Source organism: Cordyceps militaris (genome assembly GCF_000225605.1).
Source record: "Cordyceps militaris CM01 unplaced genomic scaffold CCM_S00002, whole genome shotgun sequence".
Taxonomy (NCBI): Eukaryota; Fungi; Ascomycota; class Sordariomycetes; order Hypocreales; family Cordycipitaceae; genus Cordyceps; species Cordyceps militaris.
In genome coordinates, this window is record NW_006271970.1 from 2421714 (window position 1) to 2440017 (window position 18304).

General features: G+C 53.4%; 7 protein-coding genes across 7 annotated transcripts; 4 read left to right on the forward strand and 3 right to left on the reverse strand.

Moving 5' to 3' along the window:
- Positions 1-501: 501 nt before the first annotated feature.
- Positions 502-3978, forward strand: CCM_02680 (Protein kinase-like domain; the record flags this gene model as incomplete). Its single annotated transcript, XM_006667832.1, has 4 exons — positions 502-1816; positions 2484-2618; positions 2677-3439; positions 3528-3978. 4 exons carry the CDS (start codon positions 502-504, stop codon positions 3976-3978), a joined length of 2664 nt encoding a protein of 887 aa, XP_006667895.1.
- Positions 3979-4707: 729 nt separating this feature from the next.
- CCM_02681 (aspartyl protease) lies at positions 4708-5922 on the forward strand (the record flags this gene model as incomplete). Its single annotated transcript, XM_006667833.1, has 3 exons — positions 4708-4872; positions 4936-5121; positions 5194-5922. The coding sequence occupies 3 exons, from the start codon at positions 4708-4710 to the stop codon at positions 5920-5922; spliced, it is 1080 nt and encodes a 359-aa protein (XP_006667896.1).
- A 1578-nt stretch (positions 5923-7500) lies between these two features.
- CCM_02682 (uncharacterized protein) lies at positions 7501-8721 on the forward strand (the record flags this gene model as incomplete). Its single annotated transcript, XM_006667834.1, has 3 exons — positions 7501-7850; positions 7996-8450; positions 8522-8721. 3 exons carry the CDS (start codon positions 7501-7503, stop codon positions 8719-8721), a joined length of 1005 nt encoding a protein of 334 aa, XP_006667897.1.
- Positions 8722-9144: 423 nt separating this feature from the next.
- Positions 9145-9756, forward strand: CCM_02683 (uncharacterized protein; the record flags this gene model as incomplete). Its single annotated transcript, XM_006667835.1, has 3 exons — positions 9145-9181; positions 9234-9442; positions 9499-9756. 3 exons carry the CDS (start codon positions 9145-9147, stop codon positions 9754-9756), a joined length of 504 nt encoding a protein of 167 aa, XP_006667898.1.
- Positions 9757-10045: 289 nt separating this feature from the next.
- CCM_02684 (tRNA pseudouridine synthase) lies at positions 10046-11964 on the reverse strand (the record flags this gene model as incomplete). The annotated part of the gene is made up of 3 exons (XM_006667836.1): positions 10046-10220; positions 10302-11738; positions 11819-11964. 3 exons carry the CDS (start codon positions 11962-11964, stop codon positions 10046-10048), a joined length of 1758 nt encoding a protein of 585 aa, XP_006667899.1.
- A 249-nt stretch (positions 11965-12213) lies between these two features.
- On the reverse strand, positions 12214-14095 carry CCM_02685 (GABA permease; the record flags this gene model as incomplete). The annotated part of the gene is made up of 5 exons (XM_006667837.1): positions 12214-12699; positions 12779-13105; positions 13162-13181; positions 13241-13886; positions 13964-14095. The coding sequence occupies 5 exons, from the start codon at positions 14093-14095 to the stop codon at positions 12214-12216; spliced, it is 1611 nt and encodes a 536-aa protein (XP_006667900.1).
- A 785-nt stretch (positions 14096-14880) lies between these two features.
- CCM_02686 (phosphoribosylaminoimidazole-succinocarboxamide synthase) lies at positions 14881-16221 on the reverse strand (the record flags this gene model as incomplete). The annotated part of the gene is made up of 6 exons (XM_006667838.1): positions 14881-14946; positions 15013-15227; positions 15326-15648; positions 15731-15926; positions 15976-16109; positions 16166-16221. The coding sequence occupies 6 exons, from the start codon at positions 16219-16221 to the stop codon at positions 14881-14883; spliced, it is 990 nt and encodes a 329-aa protein (XP_006667901.1).
- Between the last annotated feature and the right edge of the window lie 2083 nt (positions 16222-18304).

Here is an 18304-nt window from a genome sequence, read left to right on the forward strand (position 1 = left end):
TACAGGAGGGAAAAGACCGACATGGACAGAAGCGAAGGAGGCAAAGGCTCAGGGACGACAATGGGTTACAGGCAAGATCTGTCGGAAATTATGTAAGCAGGCTAATAGGGACGTTAGATAACTCGTCGTAATTAAGAGTAATTTATACAAAGAGAACTTGTATACTTTTGCCTTATTCCTTCTTAATTAGGAAGGGAATTCCCTTTCTTTAATATACCTATTTTTTAGCCTAGAAAATTAGTATAACTTCTATACCTTTAGTATATCTTTGTTCAGGGCTGGGCTACGCCCAGCACCTCTCTAGCCGGTAGGCGGCGCGGGGCCCAACTTTTTATGCCTGTTTGCCGTTTGCCTGTTCGGATACACCACAATTCAGCACAAATAGACTCCGAGCAGCGTCTGGAGTCACCTTCGAGTTTCATCTTCTACTCTGAATTGAAATTTTAGCGACTTCCCATTTCTGACATTTGTCCTCCCTCTTACACCTTCTGGAAGCTCGCTATGATCAGTCCCGACGATCGACTCTGGGCTGGAAGCGGCAGCTTGCTTCGTGGAGGGCCTTACACATGGTACATTACCGATTTCGATCAGCGAAGGCATTTCTCAGTTACATATTGCAATCCGGCTCCGGTACCAGACGAAGACCTTGAGGGAACAGAAGATATGTGCCTGGCACAGCTGCGACAGCACATCGACGACCTTGGTACGGATGTCTTAGGGATTCGCTTCTCAGACCCCAAGGGGCCGATCTCGATATCTACTAGCCAAGATGACGATGTTACTATGTATACAAACTGCTATCTACCATCTGAACTACGGCTTCCATTTCCCGTCAAGACGGTCGGATTCGACAGCTTGACAGAGCTTGACCGCTTAGGCCCACAGGTGGACTTGGTAACATACCCTGGAACCCCTACGGTTGGCGGCGTGGCTGTAGGCACAAAGGCAGCTTTTAAATACTGGTTTATACAAAACGGAATGCTTTGGAAATGGCACGAGCTTCAACTTTGGGCTCGGTTGCCACGGAATCACCCGCATATTGTCCCATTCGACGCTATTGTGTTGGATAATATCAGGGGGGGGGTTATTGGCTTCACAAGTGTGTATATTCCCGGCGGGACGCTTCAAGATAACAACGCCACCGTCCGACCTTTTCGCTTGGCATGGTTCCAGCAGCTTCTATCTGTTATTGACGATCTGAATTATCGCTATGGCATTATGCATCAGGATATTGCGGCGCGCAATCTTCTCGTCGACGTTGAGAACAATCTCCGCATCTTTGATTTCAACTTTTCTGGCAGAATCAGCGAGCACTTGAACCCTGACCGTGATGATATAAAAGGCGTCATCTTCACCTTATACGAAATCATGACGTTAGATGAGCATTACCGAGACGTACCTCATGCCGAGCAAGACGCCGAGGCTTTGCTGCGACAGGAGTGGACAAAGCACCCGGATGTGAAGTTAGATAGTGAGGTGTGCGAGTTTCGGAAAGTGCTGGATGTGTGGGTTGAGAAGAGAAGGACGAGGGAAGTCAAGGTGATCGAAACGTGGCTCCAGTGGCCGTTGATGCCAAACCCGCCAACCGCACCGTCACTGACGTACGGGCCTGATGGAGCGGTCACGGGCAGAGAAATGAAGTCACATGTGATCTTGATGCGGCGGGATTTGATTAGGCTGGAGGAGCCATACCTGAAATGGGAGCGGCCGGCAAGTTATCGACTCAAAGACCTGCTCGAAAAGCGGAGGCATCAGAAGAAGATGGATGTGCCAAGAACGACCACGATACAAGACGCCGGCAAGTCCGTAGACGAGGGTCATGGCTAGTCGGGGGCATGCGTGTGAACACTCATCCAGTCCTTGACCGACGCGAGACTTCACACCCGGCAAAATCGCTGTCCACAAATTTCATGACGTGAAGGCCATGGCCATGTTGGGCAGGCGTCTTTTTTTTTTCTTCATAATACACTCACTTGCCACTATTTTCGGACCGCACTCCCGTGGAAACGTCTTTGTCTGCTTGAGGGCCGTCGCGGGCTGAATTCTGCTGCCTGAGAACACTGGGCGTCTATTCTGTCACGAAGCTTCGGGCCAGTGCGTCGACTTCTTCTGCTATTGCGACTTCTTCTTCTCTTGCTACTTTCTTCTCTTGCAACTTCTTCTACTCTTGATTTTACTCTGGCAACTCCTTGCGCTTTTGCAGAAAGGTACTAGCCTGCTCCAAAAATAACTCGGTCTTCAGTCAACAACAAGTGACCGCTGAACCGTGTGAGGGAAGGCCGGTCTTGCCGACTATCTTGAACGTCAAAGCAACGCTATTCCATCATATTTCGAGACCAAAATGAGTCTATGCCATCAGAACAACAGGTCCTGCGGCTCTGAGATTGTAGAGGCTACCAAGCTCTGCTTGGAGTCGCTGAATCTCTGCCTGATGCAGCCGCTGACAACGAGCTGGGCTGACAAATATCTTAGCAAATTTTAAGATCTGCTTAAGTTGAATCTCATTTTAAACGCTGGATATGATGAGGGTAATCGCATTTACAGGGGCTGTCGAAACCCAACGGCCTTGAAGGAACCGATGTTGCAGGAACTATGTCGATTGGATCATGACTTGCGATGTGAGCTTGAACGAACGTTCCGCCAGCCGAGTTGAACCATATTCTTACATATTTCCAGTGATATGCGAAACCAGCAAAGTCATTTTCGACTCAGCCAGTTGCCTGACCTCGGCCCAGCTCGGGCTGTCGTCGGTCTTGGCGTTGTTGAGAGAAACTCGACTCGCAGTGCTGCAAAAGGGTGCCGAAGATGCCATGTCTCGCCTATCTACGCTGCAAAAAGATTTCATTAGAGAGTTCTATCTCAAAGGGCTGCACATGAGTATCATAACCGCCCGTTTTCTCCTATCTAGGATGCAAAAACACTTTAAAACGGCCACTCTCGAATCGCTGCAAATAGATGTCAAAGACGTCAAAGACGTCATGTCTCTCCTATCTACGCTGCCCGATAACTTGACAAAGGGCCGCCTCATAACTAGCACTGAAAGACCTAATCTTGACAAATTACCCCTCAACGGTCAAAAACTATCGAAGGATGAGGTCTTCAAATCGATGCCCGGCGCGATCAAGCCAATGAAAGACCGCTTGTTCAAAGCATTCCAGGATCGCGAAATCCAGCTAGCATTTTTCCACCGCCAGGCACGGGGTCAGCAGGAGGCAGTCATGGGTTATACACTCGGACAACCTGTCCCCTCAAGCCCATCGCTTTCTTCGAAGAAAGACACTCGGCCAGGAGCAGGGAAAACACGGGCTCAATCCTTCGATGAGAGCCTGCAAAACATCCCGCAACCGCCTCGGCCCAGAAAACCAAGCGAAGACAAGGTTGCATGCCCTTATTGCACGACTCTCCTAGATCAAGACAGCCGTCAAGGTCAAAACTGGGTGTAAGTCACCAAAAGAGAGCATCCACTCAATCCACCCGTGCCATTCTGTTCTACTCGGCCACGCATGACTAACGAGACGAGCACATAGACGCCATGTCCTGCAAGACATCAGACCCTATGTCTGCGTGATCCCTGGGTGCACTGCTTCTCTTGCGAGATTTTCAAGCGCGAACTCATGGATGCTGCACATGACGAACAATCACCAGACTTATCAGTGGGCATGCGAAGCAGAAGGCCATAGCGAACCCCTTCAATTCTCATCATGCGAAGACTTTCTAGCACACATGACTGCTCATGACGATTCCATTCTTGATGATCAAATGGCCATCGCAGAGTCCGGCAGCAGAATAGTAACGACGAAGCTCGATGCCGCAGCTCTGCCGTCCTGTCCTCTGTGTGGGATATCCATTAAGCACTTTCGAGGGGACGTGGACCTTTTATGTCGTCACATGGCACAAGAGCTGTTCGACTTTGCTCTTTGGTCTGTAAGCGTGTATCAGAAAATCGCTGGCTTGGGGGAAAAGGTGGAAAAGACTTGACCTTGAGTGCACTTTTTTAGTATTGTGGTTATTTTAGTCATTGATTCCCATTATTTTTTTGTTTCTTCGTATTCGTTAACAAGTGCATGGCCAAACTCTCTAACTATCGGGCCTGATCCAGTCCAAGATTCCACACAACTTGCAAACTTTGTTCCCTCTTCATCGACTTACTTAGTTACTAATTATTAGCGTGGCATACCATCAGGCTTCAAGCTGCCAGATGGGGATGGTTCACCAACTATTCGTGCACAGAAATATTCGGCATATACTTTGCCTTCACAGCAAGGTCACAGCAAGTACACTTGAGCAAGCTGGTACTGTGATATTTTTACTGTCACTGTTTGCTCCTTTCCGCCTTTTGATACCCTTATTTAGTCCTTCTTTCCGCTTAATGAAGTTTGCAGCCCCACGAGGCAAATCTCGACAACTAATACACAATGTCTCACTCCGATCCTAGACTCTGTTCTGACCGATCTCTTCATTTCCTTGCACGTATACTTTTCTAACTTTTCAAGTGCCGTCTGTTAGTTTTGGTCTATTGCTATATAGTGCCGCCCGCTGGAGGGTCTATCCTGCGCTACGTCGACAAGGTCAACAAGCAGTCCGCCCACAATTGAAGCGACACGTGTAAATGTCCTGTATATATTGTGACACCTGCCTCCTCCCACTGCACTTCTCAAGCTCTCATCCTAGAGTCCTCTTCGCTTCCTATTCGCAAAATCTGACACCATGTTGCTCCGAGATGTCCTCACCCTGTTGGCTACGGCCCAAGTCGTCACAGCAGACTCGTCGCATCCAGTGCACTTTCGCAAGGTCAATGCCAGCACAGCCAGGAGCATCAGTGCCTACAAGAATCTCACGCTCCATGGCGACGGAACGCTCGTGAATGAGCAGGTAATTCTCCCATCGACTCGCTTGGGGCAAATGCTGGAACGGTCGCTAATACCACATAACCAGGGCTTTTGGTTCTCCCACTTCAGCGTCGGCGCTAGCCGGAATCTCGAGATGCTGATCAATACCGGTTCCTCGGATGCCATTCTGAATCCCGGCGTCTACGATCCCAGCTCCGCCTCTCGCGATCAAAAGCGGGATTTTCACATCTCGTACGCGACGGCAAAACCCGACGGTTCTGGAAAACTCTCCGTGAGTGTCTCCCGATCCAACGGCACAGAAAGACCCTTGTAGTAAACGTGTCTAACCATATGTTTTATACAGGCATCGGGAAAGGTGTACCTGGACGTCGTCACGCAGCTTGGCGCCAACCTCACCGTCCTGCAGCAAGGCATTGGGTTGATTGACAAGCCCAAGACGACTCCCACCTTTCCCCACGACGGTATCATCGGCTTCGCCGGCGAGCGCGGCGCGTCCCTCCGAGAGAAGCCCTTCATCCTCTCCCTCTGCGCCACGCATGCACTCTCCGCGTGTCGCTTCGGCCTCTCCCTGCGCACCAACGGCACCGGCCAGCTGCACTACGGCACCGTGGCCACGGACGAGTTTGCCGGCGCGCTCACCACGGTCAAGACGGCCCGGGGCCGCCTCTGGTCCGTCAAGGGCGACGTCACGGTCAACAGAGATAGGATCTACATTGGACTTCCACTGGTGACCGACTCGGGCACGACCGCCATCTTTGGCCCGAGCAGCCTGGTTCGCAAGGTCTTCCAGGCCGCCCGCATCAAAGAGGTGAAGACGGAGAACGGCTACGAGGGCCGCTTCAATTGCAGCGACGCCCCTACCATCGGCTTCCGCATCGGGCGCAAGATTTTCAACATTGATCCCAAGGCACTCGCCTTCAAGAAGGACGGCGACAACTGCACGGCTAGTCTATTTGGCATGCACAAAAAGTTTGGCGACAGATGGATCCTCGGCCAGGCTTTCTTCCAGGGTCGCTACATTGACCACAACGCGGAAAACAAGACCATGGGCTTTGCTAACCTCAAGGAATAAGTCAGTGAGGAAGCTTTTGAGAATAAGGATGAAGATAGCTGCTAGCTGGACCGACAGTTCTTGCCAGCCGGACTGCCCATGACTACCTCTCCATTTAAGATGGGTTAGTCTAATCTAATACTGAGTAAATTTCTGGATCCATTGAACCTAAAATAATATATAATTATTTTTCAAATCAATGTGAGGTGCCTAGTTTGAGGGCTTGTCCTCACAATAGTGGCGAGGCTGGTGCTGTGTGATGCAGACTGCAGACTTGGTAGACGAGGCTGCCAGGGGGTTAGTGGGTGTGTGGTGTGATGGGTGTGATGGGGGATGATGGCTTCCAGGGTCGTCACGGTTGTTGAAAAGCGTCTTGAGGTTATGTACAGGGTTTCATGTTTCCGATTCCATGTCAAGCTGGGTGCAAGTGCTGTCGTGTTGCGACACGGCCAATTGCCTTGTTGAAAGATGTCAATCCCAGTGGCGCAGGCTGGCAGTTTGTGGCTGAAACAGTGCGCTAGCAGTCTCGCGTGGGCGCTAACGTGGTGCCATGTTAGGGATCAACTGTTGCGACAAGAAGGCGAGACGCCCATGTTCATTTCCATGATTCTGGCGTCGGAGCATTCACCCCTGCCTTGGGTAGATTGCATCGAAATAAAATATAGTGGCGGGATACAACGCAAACGCGGACACGGCATGGCCCGCCATACAGTGCCCCTGAATCACAAGCTCGCAAGAGATGTTGTGCAGCGCCAAGTCTGGTCTGTGTGCGGAGCACGTACACAATATTACGTATTACGGGGTATAAACTCGACTATTTCGCACAAGAAAAAAAAAAGCTCGTCTCGGAGCAAAGCATCGCCGCCTTGGAAAATACATTGAAAATATAGAACAATGCCTCGCCGCTAGCAGGGACTAGTAGCACGGAGCCGCACGCTAGCAAGGTTGCCATGGCCGATCCGTGTTCCTTGAAGAAAATATCTCGCAAGAGCTGTCTGTTGCACGGAAGATGTCAAGGTAATGCAAAGCGTGTGTGTGATGGTGGCGGCGGCTGATACAAGAGCACGCAAATCATGGATCTGCAAGAAAAAAAAATGAAATAAACCAAAAATCACGACAACGACTTGAATCCTGGTTTGATCTTTTCTCTAGCGGGCCGCGTAAGCCCCGACCAAGATAGATGCCGCCCCCCTCCGCTATACCTAACTACCTATACTACAGGTACCTACCTGGTAGGATATCTATATCCGTAGGTGTGTTCAGCTCGCTGCACCTTGATTCGATATTGAGCCACGGCGGGTAAAACGGTAAAACCGTAAAACGTGCAGTCGACGTCATCTCTTTTCAGCGACTTGGCTTGCCGATCAGCATCCGCAGCAGACGTGCTCGCAGTCCGTCTCCTTTTCTGTCCTTTTTTTTGGTGGTTGGTACATATCAGTCCATTTCCAAATCTCTGCTTTTTTCCCTTTGCTTCTCCGCCTCGTGTTCCATCTCCCCCATCTCCCCCATACTCTCTTTCCCCTCATATACTCCTCACCAATCCCACCAATCCCGCCATCTCCTCGTTTCACCCCCGGTTTGCATGCCGTCGTCCGCACCATGCTCCCAAGGCGCGGCCAGAACCGCTGGCTCGTCGTCTGCGCCGGCTTCCTCTCCGTCCTGCTGCTCGTCGTCTACTATGGCGACAACGGCGGCGCCTCGCTCCGGCGCATGACGTCGACGTCGTGGGCCGGCACCGACACGACAGCCACGGCCCTCTCGAGACTGCAGCCGCCGCACACGGGCGCCGCCGAGCTCGAAATCGTCATTGCCGCCACCAAGCAGGAAAACGTCACCTGGCTCGCCGACTACCTGCTCGACTGGCCCAAGAATATATACGTCGTCGACGACACCCGTGCCGCGTTGACGGTCCCGCAGAACAAGGGCCGCGAGGCCATGGTTGTGCTCACGTACGTTTGTTGCCGCCCACCAACGCAGACCACCAACACTTCCGTCAAACCCTCCCATCTCCGCATACATCTGTCCAACCTTGAACTTGCGGAAAACCCATGCCAAATACACTCTGCCGCTAACACTTTGCGCCGCCTCACACAGGTACATCATCGATCGGTACGACACCCTCCCCGCCAACGTGCTCTTCCACCACGCCCATCGCTTCCAGTGGCACAACGACGATCCCGACTACGACGCCCTGCAGCTGCTGAAGCGCTTCCGCGTCGCCCACCTGCAGGAGCACGGCTACGTCAACCTGCGCTGCGCCTGGATCCTCGGCTGTCCCGTCGAGATCCGGCCCATCGTCGACGCCGACAGCGCCCCGGAGAACGACATCCCTACCGCCAAGCACATTTACAGCCGCGCCTTTGCCGACCTGTTCCCCGGCGTTGACGTGCCCCCCGAGGTCGGCGTGCCCTGCTGCTCCCAGTTTGGCGTCACCCGCGACGCCATTCGCGCCCGGCCCCGCGAGGACTATGTCCGCTTCCGCGAGTGGCTCATGGCCACCGAGTTGGACGATGCCATTAGCGGCCGCGTGTTTGAATATGGGTGGCACAGTACGTATAATTTGTTGCCCTGTGGTGAGACCGTGTGTGTGTGTGTCTGTGTGCTGACTCTTTGGGCCCAGTCATCTTCAACAAGAAGGCTGTCCACTGCCCGCACGCCGGCGACTGCTACTGCAAGCAGTACGGCATGTGCGACAGGCTCGACTGCGACGAGGAGGGCTGTGCCGGGCAGTACAACCTCCCACAGTATTCCAATCTCCCCAAGGGCTGGCCCATGTTTGGGTGGGATGGCGAGGACAGGCATTGGAGCGGCGAGCTGTGAGCTCCCCTCCACGGAAAAAGGACTATTATTTTGACCATTGTTTGTTTGGGACGGGCCTGGGACGGGCCGCATTGGATTGCATTACCTGGGGCGTTTATTTTTCTTCTTCCCAATTCATTAATGTCTGTTTCGCTACACTATACTGGACCCTATGTTAGACGAAACATTCTTTAATACAGAGAAAAGAAAGAGGTTCAATACGAGACACTACTATACGGGGAAATTTTCCCCGCAATTGAATTTTGCATCCGTTATCTTTTTAGTATCCATACATCTTCTTCACATATTCACATACTGCGCGCTGGAATCGCGTTTGTGCCGCCCCACCATCACCAACCTTGCAACCAACGTCCAATCTCGACCCGTCTTCCCTCCCATGAGTGCATCTGTCGCCCACGCCCCTACGAAGACCAGACAAGAAGCATGGAGCGCTCACAGCTCGCGTCCTCCAACTTGATGGGTACGTTTCTGTCGCTTGCCGCTCCGCAATCCCTGCGCGCGCCAATAACCAGCACACTCCATCGCTTGCCCAGCCTCGCTCACCCAACCCGCACGCACAGAGACGCACAACCGCCTCATCGCCGCCATCCTCACGCACTACCGCACGCTCATGATGCTCGCGACCGTGCAGGCCGAGGACGACCAGGAGAGCGCCGCCGCCGCCACTCCGGAAGCCATTGCCGTGGCGGGCATTGCTATGAAGATGGAATTTGACGGCCTCGTAAGTCCCCTCCCCCGCCTCAACAGTATTTGCCAACTCAGGCTTCTCCCCCATAGTACTCGTCGGTCAAGGAACTCCTCACGCTCTCGCGCAAGATCAAGGAGCTCTGGGTGTTTGGCGCCCTCGGCCAGCAGGACCCCTCGCGCGCGGCGCGCGGCGTCCAGAGCGAGCGCGACGTCGCCGCCGCCGCCGACCTGCTCAACCGCATCGAGGCGACCCGCATGACGCGCCTGGCGGCCAGCCATGGCGGCGAGTGGAAGCCCTTGCGCAAAGAGGATATACAGGCCCTGCAGGCGCTGGCGGGCAAGCAATGAACGGGGCGTGGATGCAAGTAGGGAAAACTGGGCACATGGAATACGGCGTTGTGGTGTTAGTTATCGCGGAAAGTTCGTTCTTCTCTCCTTTCCCCCCCTCGGCATGGTGATTTGCTTTGTTTTTCTTAGATGGGAGTTGAATACCTCGTTTGGACCTAGAGGTTCAATTCGTTCAATACGTACGAAACATCACAGACACAAACCATGGTAGGCGGCTGGTTGATAAAGCACGCTTGAGTTATCCATTGTAAAACGCTAAGCAAGTCTACAAAAGTGCGACATCTATGCTCTAGCCCTGGCCGCCATCAGGATCCTCCTCATCCTCATCGCCCAGCTGCTTGTCCACAGTCTCCCCCTTGCCGCCGTCCCTGTTGGCAATCTCGGCCACCTTGAGACCGCCCGCAGTCAGCCACAGGAAGTGGTTCGCCTTGAACTGGTCGATTTGGTTAAAAAAGGCGTGGAAGCTGGAATCAGAAACCAGTTAGTGATATGTCGGCACAATGTGAAAAAAAAAAAAAAACACGCAGGGAGTGGCTGTCACTCACGAATTCTCCTTTTCCTCCACGTCAAAGATGCGCTGGTAAATCTCCTTGTCCTTGAACGCGCCCATCTTCTCCTCGTACTTGTCAAAGTCAATCTCGGGGCGGCCCAGGTTGTCCGTCGCGCGGCGGTTGTAGTTTGTAAACACGGGGTGCTCCAGCAGCAGGCCGAGGCCGGGCGCCTTGGGAATCGCCATCTTGTTGTTGCAGTAGCTCTCGTCCATGCGCTCCAGCGGCGTGCCGCAGCGCACCATCAGGCTGACCAGGCCAACCATTTTGCGGATCTGGTGCATCATGAAGCTCTGCCCGTGCACCTTGAGCGAAAGCCACTCGGTGTTGTTGATGAGGACCGGCGTCGGGTTCACGCGGAACGACTTGATGGTGCGCTTGGCCGACGGGTCGCCGTAGGCCTTTTGCACCGTGTAGTTGTGAAAGTTGCGCGTGCCCGTGTACTTGTTGAGCGCCGCCTGCAGGCGCTCGCGGCGCGCCGGCGTGATGCGGTAGTTGCGCTTGGCGTTGATGTAGGCGGCTTTGATGTCGCGCAGGGCAAAGTCGACGGGGCCTAGTTCACGCCCCTTGGGCTTGGTGCTGGGCAGGACGACGGGGTTTTCGGTGGCTGGCTTCGGTTCGGTATCCGCGACAGGAGCTTCTGGAGCTGCGGGCTCGTCGGTCTTGGTCTTGGTCTCTTCCTTGGTTGCCTCGTCCTTTGCGGCTTCGGGGTCATCCATCGAGTGGATGCGCTCCAATACGGCGGCGCGTACCTCGGGGTCCAGCTTCGCGAGGATCGGCTTGATCGCATTCTCCTCGACGTCGGCCCAAAACCCTTCGACATCGGCCATGTGGGTGTTGTACTGCTCCTCGTAACCGTACTCCTTGTTCAGCTCCACCAGCTTCTGGCCAAGGAACGTCTGTGGATGGGGGGGCAGCAGACAGTAGCTGGGCAGCAGGTACTCGTAGAAGCGCGAGTCGCAGTACTGGTAGCAGTTGAAGCTGTTGTTGGTGCGCTGGATGCCCCAAATGCGAATCTGCTCCGGCAGCGCCTCGTTGATCTTGTCCACAATATCGTCCTCTTCGATGATAAGTTTGAGGCTGATGACGTTGCCGGCAGCGTGGACACCTTTATCCGTGCGGGCGCACCGGGCGAGGCTCGACTTTCGGGGGTCATCAGCGTTGGCTTTTGAAATAGCGCCAGCCTTGATAAAGGCGCGGAACAGGTCCCTCTCAATGGTGGGCTCGTCGCCGTTGACCTGCATGCCCTTGTACCCCGTGCCGCTGTAGCCAATCATGACGGCCACCTTGCGCTTCGGGCGTCGCTCCTCGGCCGCAATCTCGTCTTTGGAGAAGGGGTTCTTGGCCTCGATGACCTCGCCCGCGGAATCTACCTTGCGTCTCTTGTATTCGCGCCAGTCGCTGTTACCCTCGCGCTTCTCGCCGCGCTTGCCACTACGACCTGTTAGTTCTCCTCGGTTGGCGCGATGAACTTTAAAAGACAACACAAGCGGCCGCAGGGCAGAGAAACTTACTCCGACGACTTGCCGCCACGGCCCGTCTTGCGCTGGTTGTTGCTGGTGACTCGAGAGCCTCCGAAGCGCTGCTTACGGTCCTGACCAGAACTGCTCCCGCCACCTGCGGACGGGTTCGCATCAGAAGACTCGCCGTTTGTCGCCATGGCAGCATTGACTCTAATTTGGCGACGGAATGGTAATAAAAAGATGGTAGATGATTAAACATTGGTGAGCGAAGAGAATTTCTGAGCTCGCCGTTGCTCTGTGGGGCAGCAGTGGGGCTCCCTGTTGTCGCTGCATTCAACATGTCGCATGTCATTGTTTTAAAGAATTTCTGGCACAATTTCATACTATTCAGACGGATACTTGGCTATGCGTTAAATTCCAGAAATATTACATATCCAACTTGATACCTAACCAGAGGTTTCATCCAATTCAACGATTGGGCCGCTAAACTGCTTCCTCGCTGTTGCAAAGTAGTAGGCGCTGCTGAGGCCAATCACAGCCAAAAGGCCCATGAAAGAATAATTCATAGTCTCCGCGACAACCGGTGTTGCGGGCGGCCAGAAGCTCCAAAACAGCACAAAGGACAGGTAAAAGCAAGCAAAAACGTTGTTCACGGTGCCCAACAATCCGCCGATCCGCCAAGGGCCCCATACGAGGTTATCCGGTGAAGCTCCTCCTTCCTCGTTAATATCTGGTTCGGCGATGGCACCAGTTAGGCGGCGATAGAGGAAGAACGAGAGAGTGATGAGATATGAAGTGTATAGGCTCGAAATTGACAGAGAGAGCACGTCGTTTAGGGCGACCGAGGAACCGATGTTGATAAGTGTGAGGAGACTGGTGATGATAGCAGTGATGGTGCATGCCCATATCGGAACTTGGGTTTTCGGGTCCACCTGCATGGTTGTTAGTGGTTCCATCTTCGAGGGTATTTCCAAGACAGTATCCGGTTCTGTCTCTGTACAGCAAGCGTACCTTTGACACAGTCCTCCACCCGGGAACACCATGGTCGCGCGCAAAGGACCACAAGACGCGCGATGCCGAGACGAAGAGGCCAATCAATGCAAAGATTCCCATGCTGGCAATCACAGATCCCATGGCAGCAGCTGCGGGAACGGACTTTGTCACAGCATAGAAGATGTCCAGCATGGGAAAGATAAACTGGGGTGGGCCGTCGGGCAGGTTGACGAGACTGAAGCAGACAGCAATCAGCATTGCCAGTCCGAGGACGCCGTTGATCAGCATGCCCGAGATCATTGCTCTCGGGATATAGATGGACGGCTTTTGGATTTCTTCGGCCAGCTGTAGGTTGTTAGCATACATTTTTGGTCTAGCTAGCACGTTAGCTCAAAGCTTACATGGAAAGACGCATCCGCTCCTGAAAGAAACAGTTAGTTCAAGGTGTGGACTGGAGTAGAAGAGTGGTCTGAAACCTACCGATAAACGCAAAAGCGTTACCAATCATGCCAACAAGGACAGAGACGCCTTGGGATGGCCAGTTTCCGCCATTCGCAAAGGTCGCAAATACACTTGTGACATCGCCGTGCTCGCCCATCACCACCATGGTCGCCAAAATGCCAAAAAATGCCGTAACGTGCATCACCAGGATGCAAACCTCAATCTTTGGCAGGATAAAGTTGAGATAGAGTGCGACAAACAGGCAAAACGCGGCTATCCCGATGCTCAGCAGCGTGTTCTGCCACCTCGTGGGCACGTACGACGGCATCGTGAGGACGGCGAGGCCCTGCGCCAGGCTGCCGCAGATAAACGAGGCCGAGGCGACGCTGCCCTGCCAGCCGGCGGCGGTGATCCAGCCCGTGATGAAGCTCAGCAGGTTGCGGCTCGACTTTGGCGCGAGCATGTAGACCCAGTGGTACTGTCCGGCAGCCGTGGGCGCCATGGAGACGAGCTCGCACATGGCGGAAAACGTGCTCAGGTTGCCGACCCAGACGATGATGTAGGTGTATACGAGACCGCTGGGGCCGCCATTCTCCAGACCCTGGGAGAAGAGAACGAGGGATGCCTCCCATGTGATGAGCACTGTCACGCTGAGACTGAGGATGGAGATGAAGTTGAAATTGCGCTGTGCCAGAAATTGTGCGCGTTAGCTATCTGAAGCATCTCATGGTTCCAAGCCTAGTGCTTCTTGACAAGACGTACCTTGAGCACGGGTTTCTTTCCGAGCGCGGCAAGCTGGTCACCATCGCCGCTGTTGGTCGTTGCAATCTTACATGGCTCGATCTCGCCGTAGGCGCTGCTTTCGGCGTAGGAGACGTCTGTTTTGCTATTCATCGTGCTGGTGGTACTCTATGGGCCGGCCCGAGAAGTACAAGATGCAGGAGCCGGGTCGTACAAGATGCAAGAGCCGGGTAAAGTATGCAGATCGAATCTGGCAGTGGGGAGTCACACGAATGAGGAATAGAAATCGTGGGGTTGAGTCAAGGCAGCATGTCTGATTAAATAACGGCCGGCCGATGGATCGATATGATGAAACGGGGTCTGAATTGCGGAACTGGACATAATGCCGCTCACACGGACCTCCCCCAGGCCGCCGATATACCGCAGACAATCTATCTAGGCCCCCGGATATGGTAGAGAGCCAGCGAGCCAAATTCTCTGTTTATCAATTGGTAGCGTGCTAGTCCACTGGCAAGACCACCTGCATAGGCGGCGATCCCAGTGGCGGACGCCACCGAAGACTGATGGAAGGCGGCATTCTCGTTCCGCAGGCGCCCTGTGTATTTGGATTCACGGTATCCAGCCACCCCTAGTCTAGACTGTGTATCAACTGAGATGGCTTCTGTTACAGATGATAGGGCTTTTCTTGCTTGTCTGTTATCTTCAAGTCACACAATTACCCCTTATCCTTGACACACAAAAGGCCTTGAAGGCGGGCCTGACTCGCAGCAGCGGCCGATCTTGCTCCTTTGCGACTGGTCTAACGGCCCAGCCTAAAAGGCTAAATTAGTTGTCGAGTCCACTGAGAGCCTGGTCAATCGTCTTTCCAGCAAGCCTGATGAGATGATTAATTTTCAACTACGCCCAATCGTAATTTGTGGCTTGTGAATTTGCAAGACTCACTTTTCAAACACTTCTCTGTACTTGCTCGTCGTCTCCGCGACAACATTGTCGGGAAGGACAACCTATTATATTATGCATAGTCAGTGAAACGATCTCCATAAGCTATGCGACACGGCCAATACACGTACACCGGGTTTGCCTTTGAGACCATTGGCAGTTAGATAGTCCCGAATATACTGCTTGTCGTAGCTGGGCTGGTCCTTGCCCACCTGGACCGGGGCGGGCCAGAAACGCGAGCAGTCGGGTGTCAAGACCTCGTCGACAAGGATAATTTCGTCTGTTTTTTCATCGAGACCTAAATCGTGCCCGGCGGCATTAGCATAGGTGGCGGGGGTGGGGGAGGCTAAGAACCGAGCATCCGTGGGCTATATCACTGCAGGCTGCGGGCTACTACGGTTGTTTGGGAAGGATGCGAGCGGCTGCCCTTTCCGTGCAACCTACCGAATTCCATTTTCGTATCAGCAATGACAATCCCGCGCTCTAGTGCGTAGGCGTGTGCAGCTTTGTAGACCTTGAGAGCGAGCGCCTCGATCTGGTTGGCGTACTTGTCGCCGACTAGTTTCCGAGCCTGTTCTGGCGAAATGTTCTCGTCCTTTTCGCCGATAGGGGCCTTGGTCGAGGGCTGTCGAATTGTCAAGCTTCTTTCTTGTCTGATCAGAGCGTCCTGCCAACTTACTGTGTACATGGGCCCCCCGGGGAATTCCTGGCAGAGCTCAAGTCCGTTCGGAACTTGGATTCCGTGGACAGTTCCGCTCTTGGAGTATCTGTTGGAGGGCGCGCGTTAGATTTGCATGACGACTGCGCCAAGCGCGTGCCTGCACTGGAAACAATAGTCACAACACTTACTCGCTCCAGGCTGAGCCCGTGATGTAACCACGGACGATCGCCTCAATCGGAAAGACCTTGAGGGAACGGATGTGCATGCAGCGGCCGCGAAGAAGGGCGCGCTCTTCGGTAGTGACGATTTCCGCCGGAGGGCTCATGCTGATTACATGGTGCTTGAGCTCGGGAACTCGCTGGCGGAGGATGTCAAACCAATGTGCTATCTATGTCTTAGCATGAATTGGGACGCACGGGGCGGGAATTCTTACAGGACAGCTGACAAAGAATATGGCCTTTATCAGGAACACCATTGGAGAGGATCTCGTCATAGGCCGAGATACGGTCGGTCACGGCCATGAGCAGCGAGGTGTCATCAACCCTGTACAGCTCGCGTACCTTTCCGCTGTACAAGGTGGTCAGTAAAGTGGCGCTGCTGATAACTGTATTGCCATTCCTTACCTAGCCACGAGAGGGAGCGACTGTAGCTTGACGGTGGTGATGCCAGTAGTAGCCATTGTGACGAGGGAGCGTGGCAACTTGGAAGGATGCAGTCGTCGCGCCGTAGGTACACTTGAAGCAGAGAGAGAAAAGATGCGATGCTTGTATTGGTAATGTTATTCGGTTGATGTAGGTTCTGGTGTGCTGTCAGTGGCTCTGGCTCGAATGGATATCGCGGTCAAAATTCGCTCTTGGATGACTTTTTCGTAGCGCCCGCGAGAAGCCGCGCCGCCTTCGGATCACGGCGGGGTAAAAAGACTCCACTGGCCGGTCGAGAGACGAGTGCTTTTGACGCAATTTTACTCATATAATTGATATGAAATAGTAGTATAGGGTATTAAAAAATATATTCATATTTGTGCATTTATTTTGCACTAGAGTACAGGAATTACTTGCACGAGGCTCAATCACATGCCCATTTCCATCCGTCTTGTAATCCATCAACGTCTGGCCCGCCATCCTCACTGCACGATAGGGCACAGCGATACGCCGACTTCCTGCCCAGGATTGTATAAGAAGTTCTGGCAATCACACAGTCTTTAAGAGCATACAGCGATACCCGCAAAATGTGCTCTTCGTCTGTTTGATTCTGCACCTTGTTGAACGGTACTGTCAGGCCACACACGGACTCGCTCGAAGCGGTATTGTTCGAGCCACGCGATGCACGGGCATAATTCGTGACGTATGGGCAACTGTATGTAGCAACAGTTGTACCAGTTGGTCTCGCAATACTGGCGTGAGCTGACGTTGTGTAATTTGCGCCCATGGTGGTCGCTGGGGCCGTAGTCGTGCTCCGCGTACTCGTTCCCTGCATCATCACAGTGTAGCGTGTGCCGTTGACGCTGGTGAATGACTTGTGAGCAAAAATGATAAAATACACCATCGAGACAGATGTTCAAGACGTACCTGTGGGCGGCATTTGCCTGGGCATCTTGCTTCTTCCTCAGCTGCAAATCATGTATCCGGCCGACGACAGCGGCGACAACAAGGCAGACAATAAAAGCAATAAAAATTGATGTACAAAGGCGTATGATAACAGTTCTCCTTGGAAGGGGGTCTCCGTGCCTTTTTTCTCGCTCAAAGGTGTCATCGTGGTACTGTGGCGGCGAGGGCAAGGCGTCATCTCCGTAGGGAGGCGGCTGATTTCGCGGGCTGGGGGGAAGGCTGCCGGCCAGCGTGCTATCACATGAGGCATAATAATGGTGTGTCGCCACTCGAACGGGGGGGTATGCGCCCATTTTGGTGCTGCAGACTGTGGGGGATGAGGCCGCTGAAGATGATTGACTCATGGCTCATATGCTGGTAGCTCGCGCTGTGGTCAACTCTCTGAGTGGCAACTACCAGCATGCAGCTTGAGGATTTATTTCCCAGTCTCGCGCGCGGCTTCGGGGGGGCGTCCTCTATTTGGTCGATTGTACTTTTATCCCCGGCTCGTCACATATCTGAGGCCTGGTCGCTCCATGCCAAAGAGCTGGTGTCTGGTTGGTGGCTGGTTGAGAACTGGAATGCGTGCCCGTCATGAGGTGTGTCACTTACACCACCAGTAGGCCAGCCACGATACAGACACTCACCGCACCAGACCACGAGAAAGACAATCTCACTTGGTGCATGTCTGACCGAAGTGTCTTGCCTTATCCCTTGCTGCAGTACGTCAAGACTTGTGCATGCCGTGCTTGATGCGGGATGACTCTGGCTGCAGCACGCCATGCTGAGTTCTCGCTGAAGGCGCCCTGAAAATGTTTCAATAGTAGATTCAGAGTTTTTAAATCGGCAATGAAATCGGCCATTTCATATAGCCAGCAGTACTCAGAGTAGTTGCGCAGTATTAGGTATTAGGCACCCGAGGCAAGTGCAGGACCGAGCAAGTCGGCATCCCCCCCCACACCGATATCTGATAGTACCGATGATTATATTCAATTTATACATTCAGGCCTCCGCATGGGTTATACAAGACAGTTTTATGTGCTCATAGCTCAAAGCTGCATCAGCCACAACGGTGGAGCTTCCCAATGCAGCACGCAATTATTGAATGTGCCCGCCCGGCTCGGGTGGCACATCCGGAGATGGAACGAGATGTATGCAGTCTTTGCTTACCATTGT